Source organism: Corella eumyota, chromosome 5, assembly GCF_963082875.1.
Source record: "Corella eumyota chromosome 5, kaCorEumy4.1, whole genome shotgun sequence".
Taxonomy (NCBI): Eukaryota; Metazoa; Chordata; class Ascidiacea; order Phlebobranchia; family Corellidae; genus Corella; species Corella eumyota.
Window position 1 is genome coordinate 13769754 of NC_137494.1, and position 13335 is coordinate 13783088.

The 13335-nt window shown below is 28.4% G+C and overlaps 3 protein-coding genes across 4 annotated transcripts; 2 read left to right on the forward strand and 1 right to left on the reverse strand.

Annotated features, from left to right (window-relative positions):
* Nucleotides 1-1474: 1474 nt before the first annotated feature.
* On the reverse strand, nucleotides 1475-3169 carry LOC145753039 (uncharacterized). The gene is made up of 4 exons (XM_082569423.1): nucleotides 2990-3169; nucleotides 2651-2817; nucleotides 2168-2323; nucleotides 1475-1926 (listed from the first exon to the last, which is right to left on the reverse strand). The coding sequence occupies exons 1-4, from the start codon at nucleotides 3082-3084 to the stop codon at nucleotides 1841-1843; spliced, it is 504 nt and encodes a 167-aa protein (XP_082425549.1). The 5' UTR covers nucleotides 3085-3169; the 3' UTR covers nucleotides 1475-1840.
* A 766-nt stretch (nucleotides 3170-3935) lies between these two features.
* Nucleotides 3936-8970, forward strand: LOC145752241 (Golgi-associated PDZ and coiled-coil motif-containing protein-like). 2 transcript variants are annotated; one of them, XM_082568487.1, is made up of 8 exons: nucleotides 3936-4189; nucleotides 5245-5415; nucleotides 5666-5841; nucleotides 6443-6596; nucleotides 6928-7011; nucleotides 7259-7423; nucleotides 7888-7994; nucleotides 8419-8970. In XM_082568487.1, exons 1-8 carry the CDS (start codon nucleotides 3971-3973, stop codon nucleotides 8528-8530), a joined length of 1188 nt encoding a protein of 395 aa, XP_082424613.1. In that variant the 5' UTR covers nucleotides 3936-3970; the 3' UTR covers nucleotides 8531-8970. The 2 variants fall into 2 exon arrangements, with proteins under 2 accessions (XP_082424613.1, XP_082424612.1); XM_082568486.1 differs by having other exon boundaries at nucleotides 6916-7011; nucleotides 8419-8968.
* Nucleotides 8971-10163: 1193 nt separating this feature from the next.
* Nucleotides 10164-13024, forward strand: LOC145752780 (synaptosomal-associated protein 29-like). Its single transcript, XM_082569114.1, has 4 exons — nucleotides 10164-10414; nucleotides 10983-11185; nucleotides 11875-12035; nucleotides 12369-13024. Exons 1-4 carry the CDS (start codon nucleotides 10208-10210, stop codon nucleotides 12533-12535), a joined length of 738 nt encoding a protein of 245 aa, XP_082425240.1. The 5' UTR covers nucleotides 10164-10207; the 3' UTR covers nucleotides 12536-13024.
* The last annotated feature ends 311 nt before the right edge of the window (nucleotides 13025-13335 follow it).

Consider the following 13335-nt stretch of genomic DNA (forward strand, 5'->3'; position numbering starts at 1 on the left):
TATTTTAAACACGTGGTTACTTCCAAATTATGTTTAAAATTGTTAAATTTTGTGTAGTTATCATGTAATGTTTATGTAGTTTTCTAGTTATTATGATTATTTGTTTATTTTGTATATTCAATAATTTTATTAGTTATTCAGTTTGCAAAAATTTAATAAAAAGACAAAAAAAATAGACTTTTAAGTTGAATTTCTGTTTCTTAACAATTAGTTTTGTTAGTAATAGTTACGTCACTTAGTAAAATATGTAACATTTAAATTTTATTGTATTTATTTTAAATACAGAATAACATTTCCTTATTTTCAATCCATAAAACTTCTAATATTAGTTTAAAGCATTTGTTTCTGCCACTAAAACATCAATAACACTAAACTTACCTTTTTTGGCGTAAAATAATTGACTTTACAGCCTTAACAAGGGTAAATGTAATTCAAAACCTCTTTAAACCTTTATAATAGGTGAAACAAATTGTCCAATATAATAAAGTTTGTTAAAATTGATTTGATTTATTTAACTTTATATATAAGTGTTATGTTTATTATTTACCCGATCGCATTTTCCTTATTCTAGGATAATAACGACTCGGACAATGATGTTAAGAATATGAGGTCGTGTGTTTGGGGATTACAAGAATCAGTTAAACAAATGTTAAAGGAAGATCAAAACATGAAAAGTGTGGTCCAGCATCACGTGATCCCACTCATGCGTGAACTTAAATCAAGAGTGGAAAACTTACCTGGAGTAAACACCAAACTAAAAGTTGTTCAACTTAGTAGATGTTTGTGATATATCGGGTGTTGCGAAGTGTTGGCAGATATGGACAACTTTCAAACAAATACAGAGGGTCTTAGGTTGATGAATACGATCGAGAATAAACGAAAATATTCATTTTACGGCGATCTCTTAAACATTCTTGGTCTGTGGTATGAACGCAATTCTCGATACAGCGAAGCAGTTTCCGAACTCATAGCATCAATCGAAGCTAAGAAACAAGCTACTAATTGGCCAAGTGATGAAGCAAAACAAAGAAATATCAAGACAACTGAAGTCATCTTATTGAGAAACAAAAAAAAAAATGAGAAGATTTAAAATAGTAGATCTAGAATAATCCAGATTTTGCATGATATTTAGTAGTGTTAGTAATTCTTACATTACCAGCACTTTATTTCAATAGTTTAAAGCAGTTATTGCTACCTAAAACATCTAGTACCACTAAACAAATTTTTTTTGAAAACGGCATCTTACTCAGGGGCGCCACCACGTGGAGGAACACGGAACTAAACCTGGCCTATGTAGTAAAATCAATTGTCCTAATTTTTTTTTTATTTTGATTTTTCGCGCATTGATAAAAGTAAATAATAAATACGATATACAATTAATATTACAACATTGCGACGGGAAAAAATGACAAAATTAATTTAATGATTTAAAACATGCCAAAAGTATTAATGTTTACACAAAGATTTTCTAGTACATTATGGCATGGTCACCGAACCCAGTATTTTAGAGCATACTATTGGTTTTTAAACTTGCCATTTACGTTAATGCATTACAACTTAGTTTGCTTGTTTTGTTTATTTCATGCACAAAAATCTTAAAATTTACCAGACTACACTTAACAGACTAAAAATATTACTTTTTAAATAAATATTAACTAGTTTAGAACATATGCAGTGTCTTTAGTACAAAATTTGCCTAAACTTTTAGATATCTATTAAAATGTGATCTACGTAAGTTCTTGAGTTTATGTTAGCAGTAACGTCCATAGAAAAACAGATAGTTTTATTAAAAATTAGAATAGTTTTCTAAACACTCAATGAATTGATTAAAATGTTGTCTTTATTCACTACGCAGTCGTTTAGCTTGTTGTTCAGGATTTTGTAAGGTCGGTGTCGCTGATCTTTTACCTGGTATTGTAAAGGAAACTAAATAAAAAACAAAAAAAATTAAGAAATACTTGAAAAATTAACAAATAAATTCTGTCTGTAGAATTAGATATTTAAAGGTTCTTATTTATCAAATTTTTTATATCTGATAATTAGTTTAAGGCCTTTTTAGTAAGTCATATTGTTGTCTTAGTCAAGGGGGCTATGACATGCCAGCAGTGGGTATCGACCCAAAACCAATTTAAAGTTTTAAATCGCATCTAAAATATCAATTTTTTACCCTCAGAAGATTGTGAGTTTTCAGAGATTGGCACAAAACCGTTTCCCATCGAATCCCGGGACTTTTCATCCTGCCAAAGTGAGATCGAATCGCGGGAACTTTCGTCAAGCTCGTCGGGGCTTGGGGCCAGAGAAGGGGTTGATGTGTTGGTATTACCTGCATTGGTAAACACTAATTTAAAGTGAAACATTAACCCCAAACTATCAAAAAGGGTCCAGCAAATATACAACAATTTTGTATTGCCAGGAAAATAAATTTTTATCACATTAAATTAAAAAGAAAAAATACAAAGTTTTTTACTGTTTTAAGACTTTACTTAAGGCTACTACAGCATTAAAGCAGCAGGGTTCAAACCAGAGACCTCATGCTGTAAAGTCAATAATTCTAACCATTTAACCATGCTGTCGGTCAATATATTTCGTTGTAACACTTACAAATATTTATCAAAAAAAGGCAAAAAAATTAAAAAAAATTAAAATTTACTGTGAGCTTCGGTGTTGTTATTAGTCCGAGATTGGTTACAAGATTCTACATCAACTTGGTTAACTTCTTTGTTGTAATTTATTTCATCTCTGATTTCTTTTTCGAGTACTGGAACCCATTTAAATATTCGTAACGATGAATCGGTGATAGTTACCCATTTTTTCTCCCTAAAAATAATTTTTATTTTACTTTATCCTCAAAAAGAAAACTAATTTTGGCATTTTTAAATTAAGATAAAAATATTATTAAAGTAATAACATCACTATCTTCTAAATGCTTTAGTTACTGCTTCAATTTTAAAAGGTTTATTTTTTTTAAATAAATAAATAGAAAATATACCATTTTCTAACTTTTTCCAGTACCGACATAACTCGTTTAATATCATCTTTAGCCCGGCTTCTTGTCTCAGCCCTTGTAGAACGAGTGGAAGACATAGTTTCAACGTGTTTTGGATCCTTTAAATAGAATTTAAACCGTTTTAAACCCTAATTACCGCTGATGTTTAAAGTTAAGTTAAAATATTTTTTTCTATTGTGTTTATAAGGGAGTTTCCCTTTGCTTATTAGAGCATGTGATTTTGATTTTTATGTTTTTTTTATTAAAAATAAAAATTTTAAATTTTGCGTGTTTTTAATTATTTAATTATTAATTTTAAAAATTAATAAATAAAATTTAAATAATTTTGTGCTAGTGTTTTGTAATAATTTGAATAAAACCTAGTGTAGTGTAACGGATTTAGTTACCCACCATTTATGACTGTTGGTAACTTTGTAAGTGACATGTTGTAGTGACGTTTTCGTTTATTAAAATTAATTTATTTCCATAATGGCTAATGTGCATTAGTTTTACCTTTCTGTTTATAAGAAGTATAGGCTTAATAAATACAGGAAGTTTGTAAATGCGTTTAGTTCATGATAGGTTTGCCTTTTTTTGTTTATTTTGTGTAACGACAGAACGAACAGACGAATTATTTAAAATGTTTCATTTTGGTATTTAAGTTTTTTATGTGTTTACCAAACTATTTTATTTAATTGTAAGGCAAAAAACATTAACGACTAATTAAAACTAACTGTTTAAATTTGGTTTAATTAATATGAAAGTCAATAAAAAGAAATAAATATTTAAAATGAATTAAATTTAAATTTGTAAAAAAAATTATTCGTTTTAAGTGAAAATTTACAGAATTAAAATTAAAATAATAAAATTCAAAATTAAAAATAAAACAACAATTAAAAAAATTAAGCCGGAGACTAACATTTGTGTTTATTGATTTTTTTAAAGAACATTAAAAATAAAGTTTATAAAAAAAAATTTAAAAAGATGTCGAGTGCTTCATCAATTTTTCACTGTTTGGAAATCTTGGAGAAGGAGTTCGATAAAGCGTTTGTTGATCTTGACGTGATCTTCGGAGATGCAGAGTTTGATGACACAGAGGACCTCGTGGTGGATGCAAGAGAAAGAATGAATATTTTAAGTTCTTGTTTTTCACAACTTTGTCATAAAACTCAAACCACTGCGCAGACTAATGCAAAACTAGAGGTATGTAATTTTTGGCCCTTTTTTTTGTAAAAATGTTCTAAATAGACAGTTAATTAATTTGTATTTTTATGTGAAAAGATCAGACTTTACAGTCTTAAAGTAACATTTGTGGTCCCTGATTCAATGTTGAGGTGGCATTTCTATTTTTAATTATATTTAGCTCAGTTTGAGTTTATAGTTCCTTACAAAAAGGTTATATTTTGTAACACATAAGCAGTGGGAATTGAACCAAGGACCCGGTGTACTAAGTGGGAATTGAACCCAAGACCTCATATACTAAGTGGGAATTAAACTAAGGATCTCATGTACTAAGTGGGAATTGAACCAAGGATCTTATGTACTAAGTGGAAATTAAACCAAAGACCTCATATACTAAGTGGAAATTAAACAAAATACCTCATGTACTAAGTGGAAATTGAACTAAAGACCTTCTGTACTAAGTAAAAATTAAACCAAGGACCTCATGTACTTTTAAAATTAAAAAAAAATGAAAACCAAATTTTAAATATTTATCTTTTTTCTTTATTAAAAATATTTAAATATTTGTTTCAACTTTAGCAGTATAGATAAACTAACATTTTTGAAGTGGGTTGGTTATTTTTGATTAAAATGTTTTCAAACTACTCATATTATATCCTGTATTACAATGTTCCTTTGTATTCTGACTTTATTATATTATTACAACTGGTATTGTGATGTGTTGGATGACATATGTTTTATGTTTTATTGTATTGTAACATTTTGGAATTCTAATTCTATTCCAAAAAACAGACTGTTTAAAAAATATTGGGTTATTTATATTTTAAAATAAATTCAAATTTTAATTTTGATCAATTTTCTATATTAGAAAATTTTATATTTTTTGTTTGCAAATTAATTGTTTTTAAAATTCACAAAATTAATTTTTGTTGTATAAACATACTACAAAAATCCATACCAGCAGCAAGTTTTCAACTAAGGTCTCCAGTTTCAAACAAAATACTATAAAGTCTCTTCAACATATAAATCTATTTAAAATAAAATATTCAAAAATGCTATTTAAATAAATTTTTTAGGCTGATCTCATGAACGTTAAAGCAGAGTTAATCGATTGTAAAGCAAATTATGAAGTAGCCAGCAAAGAAAATCCACATTTATTAAAACATTTACATGCGCTTCAGTTACAAATTCATGCACAAACCAATGGGACGTCTAATTATGAAACATCAGTTATTAAAGAAAATATGGTAACAATTGCAATTAAAATTCTGTTTTCGTATATTTATTGGTATTTTTTTTTGTTATTTATGATAAAAATTGTATAATTTGTTATTTGGTTTTGGATAAAAATGTCACAACTACTATTTTTACTTAAAAATATAACACTAGCATAGCAGCAGTGGGAGTTGAACCTAAGACCCTTTTGTCTTACAAAATGTATTGTCAAGCAGACTAATATGCTATCAATACAAAATTGTAAAAATGTTGTTGTTTTAGGACAAAGAATTACAAGCTTTTAGAGATACTACGAAAGAAGTAGCTTATTTAAAAGAAGAGTTATCAGCTTTAAAATCAAATAATTTTGCACTAACAAAGAAAGTTGCAGAATTGGATGGTGAACTTTATGGGGCCAGACTTGCTTCGAAATATCTTGATAAAGAACTTGCTGGAAGGTACGATTATTTGTTGTTTTAAAAAGTTTATTTTTATATTTATTTATCCTTGATATGGAAAGGTCGACTTTACAACCTAAACATAGAGTACAATTTGTTACCCTGACCCAGTCTCAAGATGCCTTTAGCAGTTTGGAATATTATAGTATATAGCAATTATTTTTTTCATTGTTTTTTGGCTGAACAGGAGTTTGTACTGCTTATAGCGCCTTTCTCAAAAAGCTATAGCATGAAAGAAATTACTAATTTCTGTAGAAAACTTTTAATGTTTTAATCACTACACCATTAGTTTTTGTCTTGGTCTTAATTTTATTTGGAATGTTCATGTGGCATAGTTGCACTACCAATTTAAATATTAAACTTTATTATATTGTATGTTGGTTAGCTATTGTATAACTTTTATAGACTTTAACATTTACCCATTGTGTAAGTTGTCACGGTATTATAATTTTAAATAAAATATATGACTATATATAGATATAATGTTATGGCTTTATTAAATAAAATATATGACATTACTACTTTAAAATATTTATTTTACTTAAAGTTTAAATAAAAATATTTATGAAATTTTTTTCAATTTAAAATCTTTTTTTTTTAGAATTCAACAGATCCAGTTATTGGGCCGAAATATAAAACCTCCAAATTTTGAGAAGATGTGGCATCAACTGGAAGCAGAAATTCACTTGCATCGACACAAAACAGTTGTGAAGGCATGCAGGGGGACTAACCCATTACCCCACCCTTTAAATGAGGTACTTTTCATTTTTTTACCTTTTACATTTTTTGTAATGCTAATTCAATTTAATTGTCATAACATGGTCACAACTATTTTTTTTCTTAACTAATTTTTGCCCTTGATAATTTACCTATGCACAACAAACAGCAGTTTTATTTATTTGTAGGTCTTAAAATTTGACATACATATATATATATAATCCACTATGCTCTAATTTATATATGTATATAGATTTTACAAGCTAAAATGGAGTTACTTTTTTTACCCTGACCCAGTCTCAAGTTGCCTTTGTGTTTAGTGTGTTTATTTCGTTTAATTACAAACATTTTGTTTAGAAATCTAATGAGAATGTAATAAGAAGGGGAGTAGGGGATTCCCGGAAAGTGGTAATTGACAAAGATATTACTGAAGGTCTTGGAATTTCAATTACGGTAAATTTTAGGATTTTAATGTAAAATATATCAAATTTTATGCTTCGATTATATATATATATTGCTTTAATAATTAGTGATTTAATATTAAATTGTAATAACGCCTTAACAGTTATAAAGATTAAGATTATTTCATGAACCTACGCATTATAATAATAATATACAATTTTAAATTTTAATAAAGTTTTTTATTATATTTTTTTGAGAAAATTTTTTTTGGAAATTTTTAAAATAATTTTTTTTTCAGGGTGGTCGAGAGCACGGTGTTCCGATATTAATTTCTGAAATCCACGAGGGGGCAGTAGTGTCACGGTCTGGTGGTTTATATGTGGGTGACGCTATCTTGTCGGTCAACGGGCAAGATTTACGACATGTCCAACACAAGGAGGCAGTAGACATTTTATCACAACAAGTAAGTAAATTAAATTTTTCTTTTTAATTTATAATGCAGATTTATCCTCAATGTGGGAAGGTCAATTTAACTACCTGAACATAAAGTAACATAAGTAACCCCGACCCAGTCTTAAGTTGCCTTTGCCAGTTTTGGATATAATAGATTATAATTGCCTGATAATTATACTGCTGATTAAGTGCTGGCTCAGCAGGAGTTATGTTTATAGAACCTTACTTATATGACATGTAAGCAGTGGGAATCAAACTTACATACTCAAGAATTAAGAGGGGTTTTGTTATGAAGTTGGTGGGAATTAAACCCTAGATATTTAGTGTGACATAAACTTATTTAAGCCAATTTCTTCCAGAATTTTTCCTTCAAAAAATGTATAATTTCATTTTTTTTAAATAGATGAATTTTTTTAAATCATTATTTTGATTTTTTTATCAAAAAAATAAAAATTAATTTTTTTTTTGTTTTAGATAGAGAGATTTACAATGGAGGTTGTATATGTTAATCCTGATGAGGATGAAAATATTGAATATGGGGTTGAAATAGCTGGCGACAATCAACAAGAAGATACTGACAAGTAATAACCATTTAGAAAAATGTGAAATAGTTATTTTAATTAAAATTTTTGTGCAAGTTCTAATTAATGTGTTTTTTGGGGAATATCATGGCTCATGGGTTCAACCTCCACTGATCTCATGCTGTAGCACCCTTGAGTAAGATGTTATAAACAGCATAAACTCCTGCTGAGCCAGCACTTAATCAGCAGCATAATTATCGGGCAATTATAATCTATATAATATCCCAAACTGACGCAGGCAACTCGAGACTGGGTCGGAGTAACTGTTGTTACTCTATGTTTAAGTCGCGCATTCGACTTTCCCACATCGAAGATAAAGATATATACAAAAAAATATGGATTTATTGGGTATCAAACTTAGGACTTCACACTCTTAATTTCTAGCTTGTTGCACATTTTTATTTTAATGTTTGTTATATTGTAGAGAGACGGAATTGAAAGAAAAAAAGGATTCGACAACTTCTTCGTTACATGATGAAATATCTGAAGGATCGGAGGTTGCTACAAATAGTCGCTCTAGCGAGTTTGATAGATAATTAAATCAAAGTTCATGGTGTTCATTATTTTAAAGGGTTTCACTAAATTTTAAAAAACTAGTGATAGTTTACTAAAATTATTTAAAAAACAAAATCTTTAAAACAAAAGTTTTATTTTTAAAATTATTTTACTTTTTTTTTATTTCTTTTGTTAAAATGATAATAACAGTCTACACCATTAGACTGCAACTATCCTTTACAGATTTTAATTGTAATAATTATGCAGTAGTTTATGCCATATATTATAAGGGTAAAAGTGTGCCTATACAAAATGACACACTTTTTTAAATTGAGTTTTATTTGTACTATGTGAGATTTTTTGTTGATAACTGTCTTATATTTGTTTAGAAATGTAGTCTTTGTTAGATTTTAGAAGGACAATTGTTTAACAGCCTTAATTGCCCTTTTTTCAATAAAAAATTAATCTTATTTTGACTGTGAAAATTTATGTTTTATTTTATTTTGGTTTTAATGTTTGCATTTTTTTTCTTTATATTCTAACAAATTTGGTTAAACCTATTTATGTCTTGTTTACTTTATTGTAAAAAATTGTTTCTTTTTAAATGATATATAAATATATATACAATATTTTAATGTATGTGTTTTGGAATTTAGTGTGTATTAAATTTCAGTAGGCAGACAATGGATATAGCAAACGGAAATGGGGGAATATTGCTGGCAAAACAATACTGTTTAGATTGTGTATTTTTTATTGGCTTACTCAGATTGAAATGTATTTAAAGAGTTAAATGCAAAACGTTAAGAAATAAATTGTTAACGTTGATTGCAAAATTTCACTTTTTGCTATAAAAATGTTTTACAAAAATGTTTTTATTATTTAAATCTATTTTAAAAATAATATAGTTATGTGTAGTATTGTGTAAATTACTTTTTTAGTAAATATAACTTAATAAACGACGATTTATTATTTAAAAAATAAGGTATTGTCGATTTAACTATTTTTGGAAACTCTTGGAATTTATTTATAGTTATTATAAAATGTTCACTCGTGAGTTTCGTCATTGATTGAATAACAAAAAACTTTAAAGAAGAAAAGTTCAGTTAATTTCTCAATTCTTTTCGGCATGTGATTGTAAATAATATCAAAACAAGAAGGCATAAAATATATAATTACGCCAGGCAATTAAAATTAATTTTATAAACGTAGTTAAAAACGAATAAATATACTTTGTTTGACTAATTAACAAAGTCGCTTTATTTTTAATTATCTAGCTAAACAGCTCGACAAAAACATTTGTAAATTGATATTTTAAAAGTTTTTTGGGATCTGTCTCAGTTTCGCACGCCCGAATTTAACAAGGCGTTATAACCTAAGTATGGCAATTGTTCAACCAGACATTAAAAATTAGTTGAAATATGTTTTAATGAGTATAACTTAGTCCGCTTTACGATTCAGATGTGTTAATGGGTAAACTGAATATGTGAGGGTTAGGGTAAGGGTTTAATTTATGCAACCTCTTTGTTTAATTACATGTGCCGCATTTTGGTTACACACCCTGTTTATGTAGGGCGTGCGAAACTAATAGAGATCCGTTTTTTGAAGTCACAAATTTGCTACAGCTCTAGTTTATAAATTTCTTCTTGAAAATCAACAAATTTTTTTCTTAGCTTGATTTTTGTCAAAAAAATTAACCAAAACAAATTAATAATCTAATAATGTCTCGTAATCGATGGCTTGACGATGATGATGATTTTCAAGAAGGAAAGCAACATCCAGGATCAAATGATTTCAATGATTTTGATCCGGAGAAAGATTACAACGTTCAAGTGATGGAAAGAAAACAAAAAAATATGAAGGAGAGCACAGAAAGATCTTTGAGGATGCTTGTCGATTCTGAGCAAGTCGGGGTCGATACTGCGGAGGTAAAGTTGATTTTCATTTATCCTCGTTTTGGGACGATCGATTTTAATCCAATCATGAGGTTGTGGATTCAATCTCCACTGCCTTCAAGCTGTAGCGCCTTTAAGTAATACTATAAACCGTATAAACTCCTGCCAACACTTAATCAGCAAAGGCAACTTGAGACTGGGTCGGAGTAACTGATGTTACTCCATGTTTAGGTCACGCATTCGACCTTTCCACATTGAGGATAAAGATATATATATACATTAAAAATGCCAAAACATAGAGTAACATCAGTTACCCCAACCCAGTCTCTAGTTACCTTTGCCAGTTTAGAATATTATTGAATATGATTGCTTTTTAAATTTATTATAAACTACTGAAAAGTGTTTTTTATTTACTTTATTAGGTTAATTTTTACAATTTTTTACAATGCTGTAGCACGTTGAAGTAAGGCGCTAAAAATGCGATAAAAATTTTAAATGCTTTGTTTCTATTTACTTCATGTATATATAAAATTTTTAAAAAATGTTAATTTAGTAAATGTTTTAATTTTTCCGTTTTATTAATTTTAAAATTTTTTTTTAGGAATTGGTCAGACAAGGTGAAGTGCTACGCAGCACTGAAAAGAGAGTTGACAAAATGGAGCAAGATTTAAAAGAGAGCGACCGGCACCTGAGGAGTATTAAAAGTTTGTGGGGAGCCTTCAGGAATAAGTTTAGTAAAGAACCACCTGCACCTGTGCAATTAGATCATGAAGACATTGACAGTAGAAATAATGGAGCCCAAAGGTTTGAATTTTAAATAAACATATATTGTTTTTATTTATTTTTGATATGGGAATGCTAACTTCACAGTCAAAACATAAGGTAACATTAGTTACTCGACTTACTTTTGAGTTGACTTTGCCAGTTTGGGTTATTTTTGATTATAGTTGCCTGATAAATAATCTGTTTTCGACTTAGCAGAAAGTTATTTTCTTTGTACATATCTTTATCCTCAATGTGGGAAAGTCAAATTTGCGAATTAAACAACATAGAGTTACATCAGCTACTCCGACCCAGTGTCGAGTTGCCTTTTAGCAGTTTGGGATATTATAGATTATAATTGCCCGATAATTATACTGCTGATTAAGTGCTGGCTCAGCAGGACTTTGTTCCGTTTATAGCGCCTTACTCAAAAGCGCTACAGCATGAGATCAGTGGGGATTAACCCCACGACCTCATGGTGGTGTAGCAAGTGTTCTTACCACTACACCACGCTACTGGTAAATGTATATTGCATCATTAAAAGACACCATAGCATGAAAGCAGTTAGGATTTAACCATTTAACCAACTGTCTTTAATCATCACTTGTAGTGGTATTGAATATGAATGACAGATAATTAACCTGCCAATTACTTTTTGGGGCTTACCATTCAAAACATGCAAAAAACTAACAAAAAAATGTGAAGAAACTACAAAAAATATGTTTTTTTAGTCTCAAAGACGCCATGGAAAGGTCAGATGCTATGACAGGAGGTAGTAGCTACAGTGAACACCCTGTTCTTAACAGACAACAACAAAATAGTGAAATGTACAGTGGGAACCCACAACAACCCCCTCAGAACAACGCCATGAACGAAGTTCACAGTAATTTAGGTAACAAGTTAATAAGTATTGATATGGTGTAGTGGTTAAAGCAATAGACTTTGCAACATGAGATTATGGGTTTGATCCCAACTGCTACAATGTTATGGGGTCTTTTTGTGATCTACTAATGTAACTACCCCTTTTTAGGTTGAAAAAACAATGAGTAGGTCAATTTCAGTCAGGTTAACAAATGTAACTTAAGATTTGGGTGTAAAGTCAACCTTTTTACAACGAGGATAAATTAAAAATAAAATGATAAATCTACCAGGTCAAAATTATAGAAAATTATCAAGAGCAACTTTAAAGCCTTATTTTTGTTAAATTTTTATATTTTTTTTTCAGATTTAATGGGACAAAGCCTTTCAAGATTAAAACAACTAGGACTGGGTCTCCAAACAGAGATCGACGAACAGGATCCAATTATCGAACGTTTAAACACAAAAGTTAACAGGGTAGACTCGAAAATTCATGTCACTAATAAAGAAATGATGAGAATAAATAACCGATAATTCTAAAACCTTTTTTTCTTGCCATTTTTTAAGAGTTTTATTCTTCCATGTAAAAAATGCAATACATTTTTTCGAAATTGTTTACTTCTTGTATGCCTTAACGCTCATAATAGCTCTTAAATTTGAAATTATGAGAGACAGATAGTGTGTTTTATTAGTTGTAACTGATCAAAAGAGTTAATATTTTTTGTTTTTGCTGTTTTTTGTGCTATATGTTATTGTAAAAGGAAAATTTTAGGTGTCTTTGTCTTATATAATTATTACTTATTGTATGTAGCTAGGAAAATTTAAAGAAAAATTTAAAAATATTTCTTCTTTATTATTATACTTATAGTTAGGTTATAATAAAACCTATTACATCAGGCAAAAATAAAGAATTTGTGGTGTTTTAAATTAACTAAACACTGTATAAAATATTAAACGGTTACTAAAATACACAACAAAATATTTTTAAGATTTATGTTTTGTTTTTTTTATTGTAAGATTTATTTTGGCAAAATTTATGTTTTTATTTTAAATAAAAACTTTTTAATATTTTTTAGTTGGAAATAGAAAGTTTACTTTGTGCTTTTGATTTACTTCTTCTAATAAATGTAATAAAAATGTTGTTCTTTAGAAATTTATAACTTTCAATTTCTAAATCTTTAAATTTGAAGTGATTATATTTAATTGTTAAAACTGTATATAATATTTTTTACACATTTATTCTGATATATTGGTTTAACCTTTTTAATAACTGCAATTTTAATTTTGACAGACTACCTATTACTATTGCTTTAAAAATATTCATTTTTTTATAT